The sequence below is a fragment of the Schistocerca serialis genome, unplaced genomic scaffold (assembly GCF_023864345.2).
Source record: "Schistocerca serialis cubense isolate TAMUIC-IGC-003099 unplaced genomic scaffold, iqSchSeri2.2 HiC_scaffold_1401, whole genome shotgun sequence".
NCBI lineage: Eukaryota > Metazoa > Arthropoda > Insecta > Orthoptera > Acrididae > Schistocerca > Schistocerca serialis.
In genome coordinates, this window is record NW_026047627.1 from 2,596,454 (window position 1) to 2,612,052 (window position 15,599).

At 43.1% G+C, this 15,599-nt stretch overlaps 1 protein-coding gene across 1 annotated transcript in view; it reads left to right on the plus strand.

The window, feature by feature from the left end:
• The window catches only part of LOC126442698 (uncharacterized), a 53,146-nt gene that overhangs the window by 28,565 nt on the left and 8,982 nt on the right, over positions 1-15,599 (plus strand). Inside the window, exons 3-4 of the mRNA XM_050090747.1 lie at positions 1,706-1,833; positions 12,346-12,521. Of these exons, the coding sequence (XP_049946704.1) occupies positions 1,706-1,833; positions 12,346-12,521 (304 nt within the window). The remainder of the gene's footprint in view (positions 1-1,705; positions 1,834-12,345; positions 12,522-15,599) is intronic.

The following is a 15,599-nucleotide window of genomic DNA, read 5'->3' on the forward strand; positions in this document are numbered from 1 at the left end:
ATAATGCAGTATTTTTCTTAAAGACGTTGTGTTTGCCATTAACTGTAACATTATTTGTTTTCACGACTACATTTTCGATCCTGTGCCCTTTATACAGGTATACAGCAATAACCGAAAGGTGAAGTGCAGATGGCATGTATAGAACGCCACTATCATCCCATACATGAGGCAGTTATATTACAAAAAATGCTAAAAACAGCACATCACTTGCATCGGGCCACTGGAGGTGTCAAAATTTACAAATCTTCTGACGTGTGTATATCTCACTGTTGTCTCTGTATGTTGAGTCTCCTAACTGCGACTGTACATCAACTTTAGATGAGCGTAAGGATCATAGCAATGGCAAAGGTAAATTTATTGTTACTGATGTTAACATCACTAACATGAATCTCCTCAAATCACTGTTCATGATGTTTATACGACAACTGAGGCGGTTGGTGGGGAACATATTCACAAGTCGTTTCTTCTTTGCTCTTAGCAGTGATTGTACATCCCACGTGTGTACATTCGTTAACGGAATTTGCCATTCTGTTTACGATACAATCATTTGATGTAAAGAAATAAGATAAGACATTTCTTTATCATGATAGGGCGTAATAGTACGTATGGTATCCATCGTCAAAGGCTTACAGTAGCTTGGCTGCTCATGAAACCATGCCAGTAATAATCATATATATATATATATATATATATATATATATATATATATATATATATCATTTTACATATGTATTCTTTGTACCATATTAACATCACAAAGGCATAAATCGCATTCAGAACAACTTTCGTACATGAATTGATCCGGTGAACAAATAAAAAGAAAAAGGAGTACAAAAAAATAGATAAAAACATGTGATGGGATACATGTCACACATTACAGAACATTATGTGTATCATCATGTAATTGTGAAATGTACTGTTAATATGTAACGTACTGTACCAGTACAAATGTAGTCATACATTTCCATGCTCCATAGAACGCTTAGGCCGAGAATGGCTTTTTCAGCTACACTTGCAAAACACCTTATTCAATTTTTTACTGAATTACTAAAATATATTACTTATATTAAAATAAATACATCCTAAATATAAAAACGTTTATGAGTGGACATAATTCTTCCTCATTTCCATACATATCATACAACTCACGGGAAACATAGTAAAGACTACTCATAATATAAAACCAGCATAGACACGATTCTGTGCAAATCGTTACGTCCTATGCTTGTCAGTAAGTCAAAGTCAAATAGCCAAACTAAGCATTCTCATTTATGTTACTTTCTATTATTAGCACGTAAAACTGACTGGAATTTATCTCGAGGTCTCTTATTTCTTAAATCTGTCTTATTGTTGGGCAAGCTGTGTGGGTGATTTTTGAAATAGTTGTATATTTCCACTTCTTCAGGTATTTTGATACTTCTACCCTTAGGTTAATTTTTATTACTGGATCTACGTTAGGTGATGGTACTCCTCTCTCTTTGATTGAAGTGCTCTTTAAATTTGTCGATGGAATATGAGCTTTGTAACGTCCGGTCAAGGTGTCCATGCTGTAACTCATATGATTACTGACATTGTATATTCATCTAGTTTCAAATGGTAAATGCTACCTGCATAGACTTTGTGTGGGAGAAAGTGAAAGCTGTGCTTCTACAGAAGTCTGATCCACTGGCTTGTTCACGAGTCCGTCGTCTCCCGTCTTGTGCAGATCTGCAGGCCCAGGCGGCTGTTTTCCGGGAACGACTCTCCAGCTACTGGCGGGACTTGGCGCAGCTGCTCTCACTCGGTGCGACGCACTTCTCACAGCTGTTGGTTCCCCTCGCATTTGAACGAATGGTAAGTGGGGTTTTTTCCTCCTCTTATAAACTACGTACAGGGGGTGAGAAAATGACACACACCATCTGCCCAGTTCTTGGAGACTGTTTCCCAGATTACCTTCTTCACACTGTAGCTATCTTTGGCTCTACAGTTCTAATACTAACCTTCAGGAAGAATTCTGAACCAACCTCTACTTCTGTGAGCCTTTTGGGGCTATGATACAGGGAGGCTAAGCTCGGAATGGTTAACGATCGAAGAAAATCGTCTGTATCTTTCTTTTCTCGTATGCGCTAGCTACTTCTTAACAGATCCAGATAACTTTGCACCCAATCCTGCTTTACAAGCTGAAGCATGTTAGCTTCATATTTAGTGGAGAGTGGTCTAGAGTCTCAGTGTGGCATTTCAAGTCTCCATCGGCGTCTTCTCTTCCTAAGAATTTCTACTCTATATGGAAGGCCTATAAAATTACTTATGCTCAACATGGAGGTTCGTCAACTTCAAATCTCGTAATGAACCTGTATACATACCACATAATTCATACATTTCGACACAACTGTTCAACGTCTTCCACCTTAACATTCACGTGACCATTTCCCACGACTCCATGGCCAGACGATAGCGCAGCTGACACTTGTGGCTCGACGCCATTGGTGGCCCCCTGTGCTCACCACTGCCAGCGAGCACTGTCCGTGTGACACGGCAATGCCCCAGCCGCCGCAGCCACAGAGGACGCGCAACTATAATGAAGGTCCACCAGTTAGCGCGTGTTGCGTCTGCGAGTGGCTTTGTTAAAGGCACTGTGCTACTACAGTCACAAGCGGAATATCTAGTGAATGCGTCAAGGCCAATGAAAATCTCTGTCAGACTAACCTGAAACCGGATGCTGCTTTCTGAGAGCATTCATCTTAGTCGTTAGCCTTTCTGCACGTGTCTCGTGGCCTAACTCGAACCATTATCGAGTCTGAATTCTCTGTCTATGACTTATGAACACTACCACCAGTGATTTTCCCACTACCGAGAATAAAAGCTATGTGAACACATACACTGGACTCGCATTTCGTGAGGACGACGGTTCAATCCCTTGTCCGGCCATTCTGATTTAGGGCACGGCCGACTTCCTTCCCCATCTTTCCCTAATCCGATGAGGCCGATGACCTCGCTGTCTGGTCTCCTTCCCCAAACAACCCAACCTTAACACATAGAATGGCCACTGCACACTATGACTGTTTGGATTCTGAAAGTAGTATACATGGAAAGCAAAAGGACGCAGTATGATCTGTGTCTTTGTGTAACTTTTTGTGGCGTATGTAGCAACGTGCCAGTCCCTAAAGTATCGTGTGAGTCTCAATTTCGATCGTTTGAGAAGAGAATTAGGCGATACCTGTTTTAGTCAACTGAAAAGGTTCTGAGTAGATTAAATCTTTTTCCTATAAATATTACGGATGTTTGCTGGATGGTAATTTCAAAGATTGATAGTTGCGGGTTCCGCATTTAAGGATGGTTTCTGCCGACATCGTGTCATGTCCTGTCATTGCATCTTGTTTTCGTTACCATCATCTATGCATTTCACTGCAGGAAAGGCAATTTACCTGATACGTATCCAATATTTTGTAGAGTTAGTACCTCACAGCTTGCGAGAATGTTTAAAGGACTTCTTCTTTATTACATTTGCGGTGCAGCTACGCTTCGTTGATCATACACTGCACCTGCTTAGGAAAAGTGTAATTGCGAAAAGTTATTCCGTGAAACCAATGTTGTACAGATAGTTTCAATTTAAAGACACACTTTGCTTTCTGAATGAAACTTGAGTCTTCAGACAGCTGCAGCAGTCTTGAGGTATTCGTATTCGAGATAATTCCTCTCGTGGTTCTTCACTACAGCGCTGCAGAGTAGTACGGCAGGGCGTGCTGTGGCCCAGGTAATGACGCAGCTTACGATTTTGACCCTGGTAACTGGGCTCTCACATAATACTGTGAACAAATATGTATGTATGTATGGTCAGAATAGTTCAAATGCCTCTGAGCACTATGGGACTTAACTTCTGAGGACATCAGTCCCCTAGAACTTAGAACTACTTAAACCTAACTAACCTAAGGACATGACACACATCCATGCCAGAGGCAGGATTCGAACCTGCGACCGTAGCAGTCGCGCGGTTCCAGACTGAAGCGTTTAGAACCGCTCGGCCACACTGGCCGGCATAGATTAGGTCTAGATGGCAGAAAGCGCAGTGGCGCTATAGCAAGGACGACGGATTCAACGTTTTGGAAGGTGCCGATACAAAAGTGTGCAGCACCTTCCAGTTCACTGCTCCTACACAACGAGGGAAATTCTGCATTTTATTTTTCGTTTTCTATACTGCTTATCGACGTACCGGTAAGAGTCGACTGCAGCCACGTGTCACCACTGCAGTGAGTTTGGGTTTGTCTCTGCGCTGCACCCCCTACTGTGTGGACTCGGCCCGTGTCGCTCGCTGGCCTCCCTCGCCCTGTGTTGTTGTGACGCCCACAGCCGGGCTGTCGGAAGCGCGAAGCGGCTCAGACCGCAAACGGGATGTTAGCTGCCCGCTGATCGATACCCGCACGCTGTCACAGCGAGGACGTGACGCACGTCCCACACACACACACACACACGTAAACGCGTGCAGTATTCCTGGCGCACATCCGCAAAGCTCTACTTACGCAAATACGAATTGGAGGCGATAAATCGCGATCCCGTCTAGAACCGGTCGGCCATGTATGTATGTGTGTAAATTTAAAAAATATTGTATTCGAAAAGGATTTATTTTTCTCTGGCTCCTGCCATCAATATAAAACTGATAAAGGAGGTATTTCATTCAAAAAATATGAAAAAGAAGAACAACTGTATTGTGAAAACAACTGAAAGCTTTTTAATTTCCATTTTTTCTCGTATTTGTTATATACGTAACAGTTTTGTTATTTCGTAATTGATTCATTACAACATACACATTCTTTTGTGAATAAGGTAATTTTTTAATTTCCAATGTCTATTAAACACTTATTAGTAACTCATAGAGAGAGAGAGAGAGAGAGAGAGAGAGAGAGAGAGAGAAGTTTTCAGTGTGTACATACAGGGTGTTTCAAAAATGACCCGTATATTTGAAACGGCAATAAAAACTAAACGAGCAGCGATAGAAATACACCGTTTGTTGCAATATGCTTGGGACAACAGTACATTTTCAGGCGGACAAACTTTCGAAATTACAGTGGTTACGATTTTCAACAACAGATGGCGCTGCAAGTGATGTGAAAGATATAGAAGACAACGCAGTCTGTGGGTGCGCCATTCTGTACGTCGTCTTTCTGCTGTAAGCGTGCGCTGTTCACAACGTGCAAGTGTGCTGTAGACAACATGGTTTATTCCTTAGAACAGAGGATTTTTCTGGTGTTGGAATTCCACCACCTAGAACACAGTGTTGTTGCAACAAGACGAAGTTTTCAACGGAGGTTTAATGTAACCAAAGGACCGAAAAGCGATACAATAAAGGATGTTTGAAAAATTTCAACGGACTGGGAACATGATGGATGAACGTGCTGGAAAGGTAGGGCGACCGCGTACGGCAACCAGAGAGGGCAACGCGCAGCTAGTGCAGCAGGTGATCCAACAGCGGCCTCGGGTTTCCGTTCGCCGTGTTGCAGCTGCAGTCCAAATGACGCCAACGTCCACGTATCGTCTCATGCGCCAGAGTTTACACCTCTATCCCTACAAAATTCAAACGCGGCAACCCCTCAGCGCCGCTACCATTGCTGCACGAGAGACATTCGCTAACAATATAGTGCACAGGATTGATGACGGCGATATGCATGTGGGCAGCATTTGGTTTACTGACGAAGCTTATTTTTACCTGGACGGCTTCGTCAATAAACAGAACTGGCGCATATGGGGAACTGAAAAGCCCCATGTTGCAGTCCCATCGTCCCTGCATCCTCAAAAAGTACTGGTCTGGGCCGCCATTTCTTCCAAAGGAATCATTGCCCCATTTTTCAGATCCGAAACGATTACTGCATCACGCTATCTGGACATTCTTCGTGAATTTGTGGCGGTACAAACTGCCTTAGACGACACTGCGAACACCTCGTGGTTTATGCAAGATGGTGCCCGGCCACATCGCACGGCCGACGTCTTTAATTTCCTGAATGAATATTTCGATGATCGTGTGATTGCTTTGGGCTATCCAAAACATACAGGAGGCGGCGTGGATTGGCCTCCCTATTCGCCAGACATGAACCCCTGTGACTTCTTTCTGTGGGGACACTTGAAAGACCAGGTGTACCGCCAGAATCCAGAAACAATTGAACAGCTGAAGAGGTACATCTCATCTGCATGTGAAGCCATTCCACCAGACACGTTGTCAAAGGTTTCGGGTAATTTCATTCAGAGACTACGCCATATTAATGCTACGCACGGTGGATATGTGGAAAATATCGTACTATAGAGTTTCCCAGACCGCAGCGCCATCTGTTGTTGAAAATTGTAACTACTGTAATTTCGAAAGTTTGTCTGCCTGAAAATGTACTGTTGTCCCAAGCATATTGCAACAAACGGTGTATTTCTATCGCTGCTCGTTTAGTTTTTATTGCCGTTTCAAATATACCGGTCATTTTTGAAACACCCTGTACTTAGAACAGCAACAGCAACAGCAATGGCAGCTCAAAAACAATACACACACACACACACACACACACACACACACACACACACACACACGCACGCACCATAAACATATTGTACATGTTCCACACGAAATATATACTCTGTCTCTGTCTCTCTCTCTCTCTCTCTCTCTCTCTCTCTCTCTCACACACACACACACACACACACACACACACACACGGACGCACGCAATGTGCAATGAAACATTCATAATCTCAAACATACACTCAGAACTGTGAGAAACAGCTCTTCAAAGTATTCCACACATACCCAGTCGAATGGAACACCTTTTTACCTTTTTACTAACAAATAAACCCACCCAGACACATCAGTAAATAGTCTGGGTGCAGCAGATTTCCACACCTATGCCCCCCGATGAACCACTTGTGATCGTGATAGGACACCCCTGCTTCCAGCTGGAATTGCAGTATATACCTCAGTATATAACCTCAATCGAAATGTCTCCTGATAAGCATTTGTGGTGCAGCGCCAATGTCCTAGAGGAGGCACCTGCTGAAGTCCCTGAACGTGAAAGTCTTTCAGGCTGTGCAAATCACCGTGTTTGTCATGCAGACTTGTGGGATAGTTCAGCTCTACCTCTAGGACATATCCCTCGCCAGCACCAGCAGCCACATATTTGATCTCTTTCCTCAGTCTGGTGATTTCCGCTTTGGACATCCATGAGAGCCCTTGAAAAGGGAGACTTTGTTGCATGGTTTGCTTTGAGAGACAGTTTACATCCAGGTAAAGGATGAAACTGAAATCGTCAGACAACCTGTACTCCCCCTCGATTATTTGCAAGCTATTTGCCTTGGCATACCTGCGCACACATTGGCAAAGTCACTTGTGGACCGCATGTTCCAGGAAGACATGCATCTCAAAGTTGGTCAAGAACTCGCTGCTGGCTTGTGTCTTTCTTAACATGGCATCCCACGAAATCTCAGCCATATGCTACAGAACTTCTCGAAGATGCTGCCGGTCAGATGTACATTCGTGTTCATCATTTTACATGTTCTGATAAATCAGAGATGCCGAAGTCCTGCCGTTCATTCACCAACTGCCCGTTCTTTGCATTCATTATGGAAATGCCTCTTAGTTTACTAGAGAATCCAGATATTCGTATGGAAAGACCCCTTCTCCGTCACAAGTTGAAACTCTTCAAACTCTACATCATCGAGATATGTGGCTCCCTTTGCTAAGAATATCTCCAGGACGAGTTGGTTCGGCAAATTTCTAAAGAGACGTGAGCATGAAGCGTTGTGAATCCAGGAAGTGGTGTGATCCTCTTTGAAGCGGCATGTATTTGTCGTCGGTACTCCCTGCTGCCAGCACTCCTATATAAAATCTGTCTCTTCGATAATGTCTAATTATAACAGTACTTATGATCTACGAATATAAACCCTATATGTATGTATTTTTCCAAGTGTACCTTTCTAATTGTTTATTTCACTTTTTGTACTAGATGTAGTTTAACATACCTACTAAAACATATGAATGTAAAATAAGTAGAATGCCTGGTTAGAAGTAAAAGAGGGCCTCATGGCCCTAATCTTGCCAGGTTAAATAAATCAATAAATAAATAAAATAAATAAAATATTCTGCTAACTGTCATTGTATCTCGACCAACGCGAGCAGCAATGTCGCGATACCATAAACCGCAATCGCGATAGGCTACAATCGGACCTTTATCAAAGTCGGAAACGTGATGGTGTGCATTTCTCCTCCTTACACGAGGCATCATAACAACGTTTCACCAGGCACCGCCAGTCAACTGCTGTTTGTGTATGAGAAATCGGTTGGAAACTTTCCTCATGTCAGCACGTTGTGGGTGTCACCACCGGCGCCAACATTCTGTGAATGCTCTGAAAAGCTAATCATGCATATCACAGCATCTTCTTCGAGTCGGTTAAATTTCGCGTCTGTAGCACGTCATCTTCGTGGTGTAGCAATTTTAATGGCCAGTAGTGTATACACAAAAACAGTATAGAAAATACGTATACTTGCTTTCATCCTCAGCCAAGGTGACCATGATGAATGACATCACACCGTCGTCGGTAAACAGTGACAAAAGTGCGGCGTCATCATTGTTGTCCAACGTGCGTGGCCATGACTGCAGTCACCATCGTCGTCATGCATACCGCACGAGCGCTTGACTCCGATATCAGGGCTGGCTGGCAGTCGGAGAGAGAGAAAGACTCGGGTCGCCCTCCGCAGGGCTGTTTACAAAGCCCTTCAGCCACGCAGCGTGCACTGATCAGCAATTCAAGTCGCAATTCATCACGCTTCTTCTCTCCCCACTAACATTACTTACACATAGCGCACTGCGACAGTGCCCAGCGTGTTGGTACACATTTGAACATGCCCCTCACAACTTGCTACTACTCTCGTTACTTACCAAGCGTGGACGCAAGGCAGCAGAAACGGGTTTATTTCTCGTAAGAAGAACTTCCACATATTAAACGAGTGGGATTGTGCTGTGACAGAAATGCGCGAAATGGAATATGCTGGCTGTAAGTAGCTGCTGATCGGTTACGTTTTGAGTGACACATTGCAGAAACTTGGGAAATCATCTCGACAGTTCTCCAAAAAGAGTGTAGATGTCACCTGGTAAATAACCATAGCTGACAAAAGAACTGTAAAAAATGAGCTTGGGAGTATTTAAATAAGTACAAAAATTTTATTAAGAATATATTTGCACATATCTGCAACACAAATAAATCCGTTTTTCTCTCCACCACCGTACGCTTGCCTAAGGTGTCTGACTGACATACAATTGAATGATTCCAAATTCAGGATGGCAGAGTGCTTGAAAATATCCCACATTCACACCACCACCACCACCTCACGACCTTTGACGTGCATGACGCTCTCTCTGTGATCACAGTTTCGGAGTGATGTCAGCATATCCCCACAGGTTATTCCTGTATCGTGGCGGCTACTGCGGTAGTGGAATCGAGTGAATCACGCTACTGTCTTCCAAGACATGTCACACTTTATTGTTCTGAGCAGCTGGGCAGAAGTGACAACTGTGTAGGAACTTGTCGAGACACAGACTGAGTCGATGTGTGTGACAACAGCTACACCTTTAATCATCTTTAAACATGAAGCGGCCGCACTCGTCGTGGAGGCCTCGCCCGTGAGCAACAATGTTGTACCAGGAGGCAGGCAGCTTGTACCCTGGCAAGCAGGTGTTCAGCTGTATCTACAGGTGTTTCGTACATAACCTCAGAGAATGAAGTCTAGCGTTGTAAGATACAGCGATCGCAATGGCCATCAGAGAGGACCCCCCTTTCGAGTCCTACAATGAGAGTGAGTATTCTTCAGGTGCTTGAAAACATTGACATCAAAGTGGAATGATCTTGGATAATGTCCTAAAATACCTTGACTGAGAATCTTTGCTGTTGGCCTCCGATGTGGGTGGCGTGGGTGTTGTCCTCATTCTAGATCTGCCTGTTTGGCTTTTGAAAACATCGCGGATGAATGAGGCCTCATCCACAAACAATACAAACTGTATGAAGTTGGAAAGTACAGCTCTGTGAACGATACTGGATTGACACAAGCAGACATAGAGCTCAATGCTCCACTGCGATGCTTGAGTGCTACGAGCCTAGTTGTGTACAGTAGGTCCGTTTGGTGGTCAGGTGTGTACACTGTTTATCAGCTGCTACTGTTCGAGTGCACAACGGACACCCGAGATCTTTGCCAGAGTGTGAAGAACTGCAGGCATCATTGTAATACATACATTCATTCAGACTGACAGTCGTTGCTTTGAAGAATTGGTGTCAGCTACATTGTTGTTGGGTGGTGTATGCTGTGTATGCCCTTAACACAATAAATATGCACTTTCGAGTATTGGTTCCCTATCTCAATATAATCTATTGCTGTGTATCTCCTTAACACAATAAATATGCACTTTCGAGTATTGGTTCCCTACCTCAATATAATCTATTGTGGAACCACTGTCACCTGTTTCAGTGTGACCCAAAAGGATTGGGCACCCCACGTACAGAGAACAAGAGCAGTTCTGTCCCACTTCCCTCAGACTCTCCCGACGGCACCCATGTCTGTGGTGAGCACTCACCTTCCACAACAACATACTGTGTGATGCTAGGGTAGACAGAAGAAAGGAAAACAGAATGGGCAAGTGCGAGAGGGACTCACGCACTAAGGGTTCTGTACAAACTCTCCGTCCTGGGAATCGAGATTCCCAATGATTTTTGCCTGTAATCGAGACTCTGTAACTTTACTGGCAAGATACTGCTCCCAGCAATACCAAGATCGGTCCAGAAATTCTTCGTTATTTCCTCAGCCCAGCCCAAACAAACAAGAACAAGCAAGCAGAGGACTTTAATTTATGTATGTAGGGAGAGAAGATTTAATAACATATTTCCGTTTACGTACTAAATCATGAATACAATATACATTTTATGTTTGGATGCAGTAATGTTCGTATGTTATACTTTCAGCAGGTGATGAATACAATGTATGTCAAAATCGAAAACGACATTTTTATGTGATATAATTACAAGTTGACAAGTTTCCGATTTTTTGCTTTACTTGTACCGGAAAACTTAGTTGTTGCCAAATCTCACGATTCCAAGTCAATGGAGAGCACCCTATAGGTTTCGATGACTGAGTTTTCGATTATCAAAACACGAGACATAAACGGCCGTATCTGTTGACTGGAGTCAGTTATAAGCTTACAGTTTTTACGCCGCCAAGGGTCCGTATACCTTTGTATGTGACATAATTTGAACATGATACCCAGAACGTATCCAGAGAAAAAGATTCCTAACAGATGGACAGACAAATAGGCAGACTGATAAAAAATAATACGAAAAGTATTTTCTAGAGTTATATAGTTACCAATTATGGATTTTAAGATTTTTTTCATTTATTTGAACTGTGAAATCTGGCTTCTTTCAAAATGTCATGATTCTAAATCAACAGGGAGCACCATATTGATTTTATGAGTGATGTTTCGAGTATCAAAATATATAATTTAAATGGCCGTATCTTTATTGCATTGACTTAGAAGCTTACGAATTTTACAACGCCAAAGTAACATAGACCTTAATATGTGACACAAATGTGAACTACGTACCCGAAAATGGTCCAGAAAAAACGATCTTAACGCTCGGACAGTCAATACATTCCTTCAAATCTGCAATATTCGAGACGTGTTCAGATACAGACGACATCGTGTTAGATGACGAGCAACAAACGCAAATTTTCGGCAAAAGCGATCAGCCAGGCAACAGACAAACGCTACAAAATTTTGAGTCAAACTGACATTTCGTGTGTGCAGACAATGTTTCAGATATGGAGCGGCTGATGTCTATCGTTGCGTTTGTAGACGGTCATAACATGTGTTCAGGTTTCTCACAGCGTTGGTAACGAGTAGGTTTTTTACGGATTTGCCAACAGTCTGGCCATTCTATTTTCGAAAATCGTTCAAAAGTTTGAATAGAATCTCGTCAGAGTTCCAGCCACGCCATGTGGCTTTACACGTAGGAACCCGACGCTGCTGGCAGCTCCAGAACATTTCAGTTGGATACATCGTCACGGGAGTATACATTCATACATTCAGACGTCTGTAATGTCAACTACCAAGAAATATCTGCACCTCTCTAATCTGATGTCACAGTTTGAGAAATGTATTTATTTAATAAAGCCCCACTAGGCATCTGCTGTGCATTAATGTTTTTATGCCTGTACAAAACTGAATGTACTACACTCATGCGCTGGCAGTAATTTCAGTGTCATGTAATAGTGCTACATGTAACTGTGTACTAAGAAAGGTTGCTGCTTGTGGATGTTATGAAAGTAATTTGAACTATTTTCTGTGTGTCTCAGGGTAACAACGCAAGTGATCAGCAACTCCACGGTTGGATTAAGGACATGGAACGTGTGAAAGACATGCTGCGTACGAAATTAACCGGATGGTTACAGGACTTGCAATTCGCCAGCAAACAGGTGGAGCACTACGAGGTGGAAGAAGACAAGGATGGGCCAGGGAACTTGACAATCAGGTATAAACCAGTGTACACTCAAATGTCTGTCGTACTCACTATGGTTTTTTGGAGTTTATCTCACTTTTATCCATGGAAGTATTCATTAAAGTTATAGAAAACACAGGGATCATATAATTCAAAATGGAGTAAAGAACTAGCACTAACAGACAGTAGTGAAGGACATGGTTACAGAAACTCGTGATTTACAAAGGTTTTTGACTTCCTTTAGCCCTCGATTCTTTGATTCGCATTGTGTCTTAAAATGTGCCACGTATTACGTAACAGACCAGCGGAGAAAACTGACACAATAAACGGTGTTACTGCATTTACTAGAGAAAGTATTGATGGTTACAGACACTTCCGAAGTTTTCATAATTTGTGCAAACAATGATGTGGAACCTAACACGAAAAGTGAGCGTGTCCTCGTCTTATTCGGGACAAAAAAAAAAAAAAACACTTCGGGAGAAATTACGGTAATACCATGTAGTAGCGACTCTAGTCCAGATACTGGCATCCAGTCGGTGAGGAAAAGAGGCCACAAGTCATGTTCATCTCAATAGATGGAGGAAAAATTTAAGCAGCGATGAGGGAAGGAAGCGGATAGCCATCGTTCTTATATTTTGTCCTGTGGTTGGTGTGTTTAAATCAGTCCGTAGTACAGAGCGTAAATAGTGGAGGTTGTGAGTGGGAGGAAAGCGGAATAGTCTCTCGAGTGGTTGACATATGGGGTCGTGGAATGGAGTAGTGTACGAGATACGTTGGCACTATGGAGGGTGACCAGGTGGCTTCCTGTGTGGGAATGGGCAAGCTCCCAGCAGGCACCACAGGTCTTGTGGCGGTGTTGTTGGAGTCTTTTAGGTGGCTTATTGTGAGGTAGCTATGGAGGTGGAGAACATGGATTAGGATGGACAATTAGACTCAGTCGTGATTGCTATAAATTAGATGAAAGACTTTTGCAGTTATATCTGAAGATGTCGGTAGGGGAGCTACTTTGGGATGAGTGTGTCTGGGAAATGGACTAGGTCTTTTGAAACGAAGGTGATCATCCGACATCTACAGTTAAGTTCATCATGGGAACTGATGTGGGTAAACAGCTGTGGAGAGGCAGTGATTAGTGTGAGGAACGAAATTATGTGCTATAGGATTTCTCGGACAGCGACAGGCAGTAGGACACATCACGGCCAGGGTGGTAAAATACACAATCAGGATAAAGTATTATGCAGGATGATTGAACATGACTTGTAGCCAACTGGAGCTGTTTTCGAGGAACGGTATTGTTACTCCACGATGTTTATTGAGTGGGGATTTTTGGTTTGCTACTCCACATCTGTCATCAGAACTGTGAGTGGGTTACCGGTTCACTGTGTACGGACACATGCAGATAGTGTGACGGGATGAAACTATCGACATTCGGTCAGGCAGTGGGAATGAAGGTAACAGTGGTTGGGAAGGTGAACTGAAAATCGGAGATGGGTAGATTTGAGGACAGGGGTGCACTACACAAAGGAAGCAGCTGATCGGATAGCAGAGTACTTGTGGAGTGCACATGGGGGGTTTCAGGCTAGCCAGTAGTTTGAGGTACTCTCATGAACACTCGCCAGTTGGTACACATTTAGGGAAATCAGATAGCTTTCAGAGTAAAGTTAGTTCGACTCTGAAACTTTTATCAGTCAACTGTAGAAGTATTTGTAACATAGTTCCCAAATTTGCTCTCCTTCATGAACGTTATCAGCCTCAAATTATTCTTGAATTGAGAGCTGGCTAAGACCCAAAGTAAAAAAAACTCTGAGATATTTAGCGAGTCTTGGAATGTTTATCGGAAAGACATATTCGACGCCGTAGGAGGGGAAGTGTTTATTGGAGTTGACAAAAAATATTCTCTTTACTGAGGTTGAATTTGAGTGCAATAGTGAAGTTACGTGGTCGCACATAACAGGACTAGGTGAAACCATATCAGTTGTTGGATGTTTTTACCACCCACCCGACTCCGCTGGGACAGATGTGGAGCCATTCAAAGAATCAGCATTGCATAAATATCCAGATCACACGACACTAGCTGGCGGTGACCTTAACCTACCGAGTATAGACTGGGACGTCTATGGATTCACTGCAGGTCGTGCAGACAGACAGTCTTGTGAAGGACTTTGAACACGTTTTCCGAAAACTGTGTTGAGCAGCTAGTTCGTCAGCCAGCACAAACAGGCACGACCTTATCGATGGCGTCAGCATAGATATGGGGATTAGTGATCGTGATGTCATCATAGCGACTATGGTTACGAAAGTCAGTAAATCAGTCAAGAACGCTAGGAGAGTTGATATGCAGTTGTCAGCGTCTCACTTAGACAATAAAATACAATCATTTAATTCCAGAATTATGGCCATAGAGGAATTATGGCTAAAGTTTAAAGAGACTGTAAATCGTGATCCGGAAAAGTATGCGCCTACTAAGTGGATGAAGGGAGGAAAAGACTCATCGTGCTTTAATAACAAAATTCGGAAAATGCTGAGGAACGAAAGGCTGTTACATTCTCGGTTCAAAAGAGAACGCGCAAATGAGGACAGCAAGGTTTGTAGAGATTCGTGCGTCTGTGAAAAGATCTGTGCGCGAATCATACAACAGCTACCACCGGAGAACCGGAAAAAGTTTTCGTCCTCTGCAAAATCGTTAAGCGGATCTAACGCTTCTATTCAGTCACACGTTGACCAGTCTGCTTTGGCGCTAGAATATTCCAAAAGGCCGAAGTTAAAAATTCCTCGTTTAAGGAATCGTTCACGCAGGAGAATGGTACAAACGTGCTGTCGCTTGACCGTCGCATAGAGTCCCGTTTGGAAATCATAGTAATGAGTACCCCTGGCGTAGAGAAACAGCTGAAAATAAATAAGTGGGAATGCCTAGGTGGAATGCCAGTTTGGTTTTACAAAGACTAGTGTGCGGCACTGGCCCCTTACTTAGCTTGCATTTACCGCGAATCTTGCGATCAGCTCTCAGAACCAAGCGAATGGAAAAAAGTGCAAGTGAAGAAAGGTAAAAGAACGGACCCACAAAATTACAGACCAATATCCCTAACACCTGTTTCCTGCAGAATCCTTGAACAT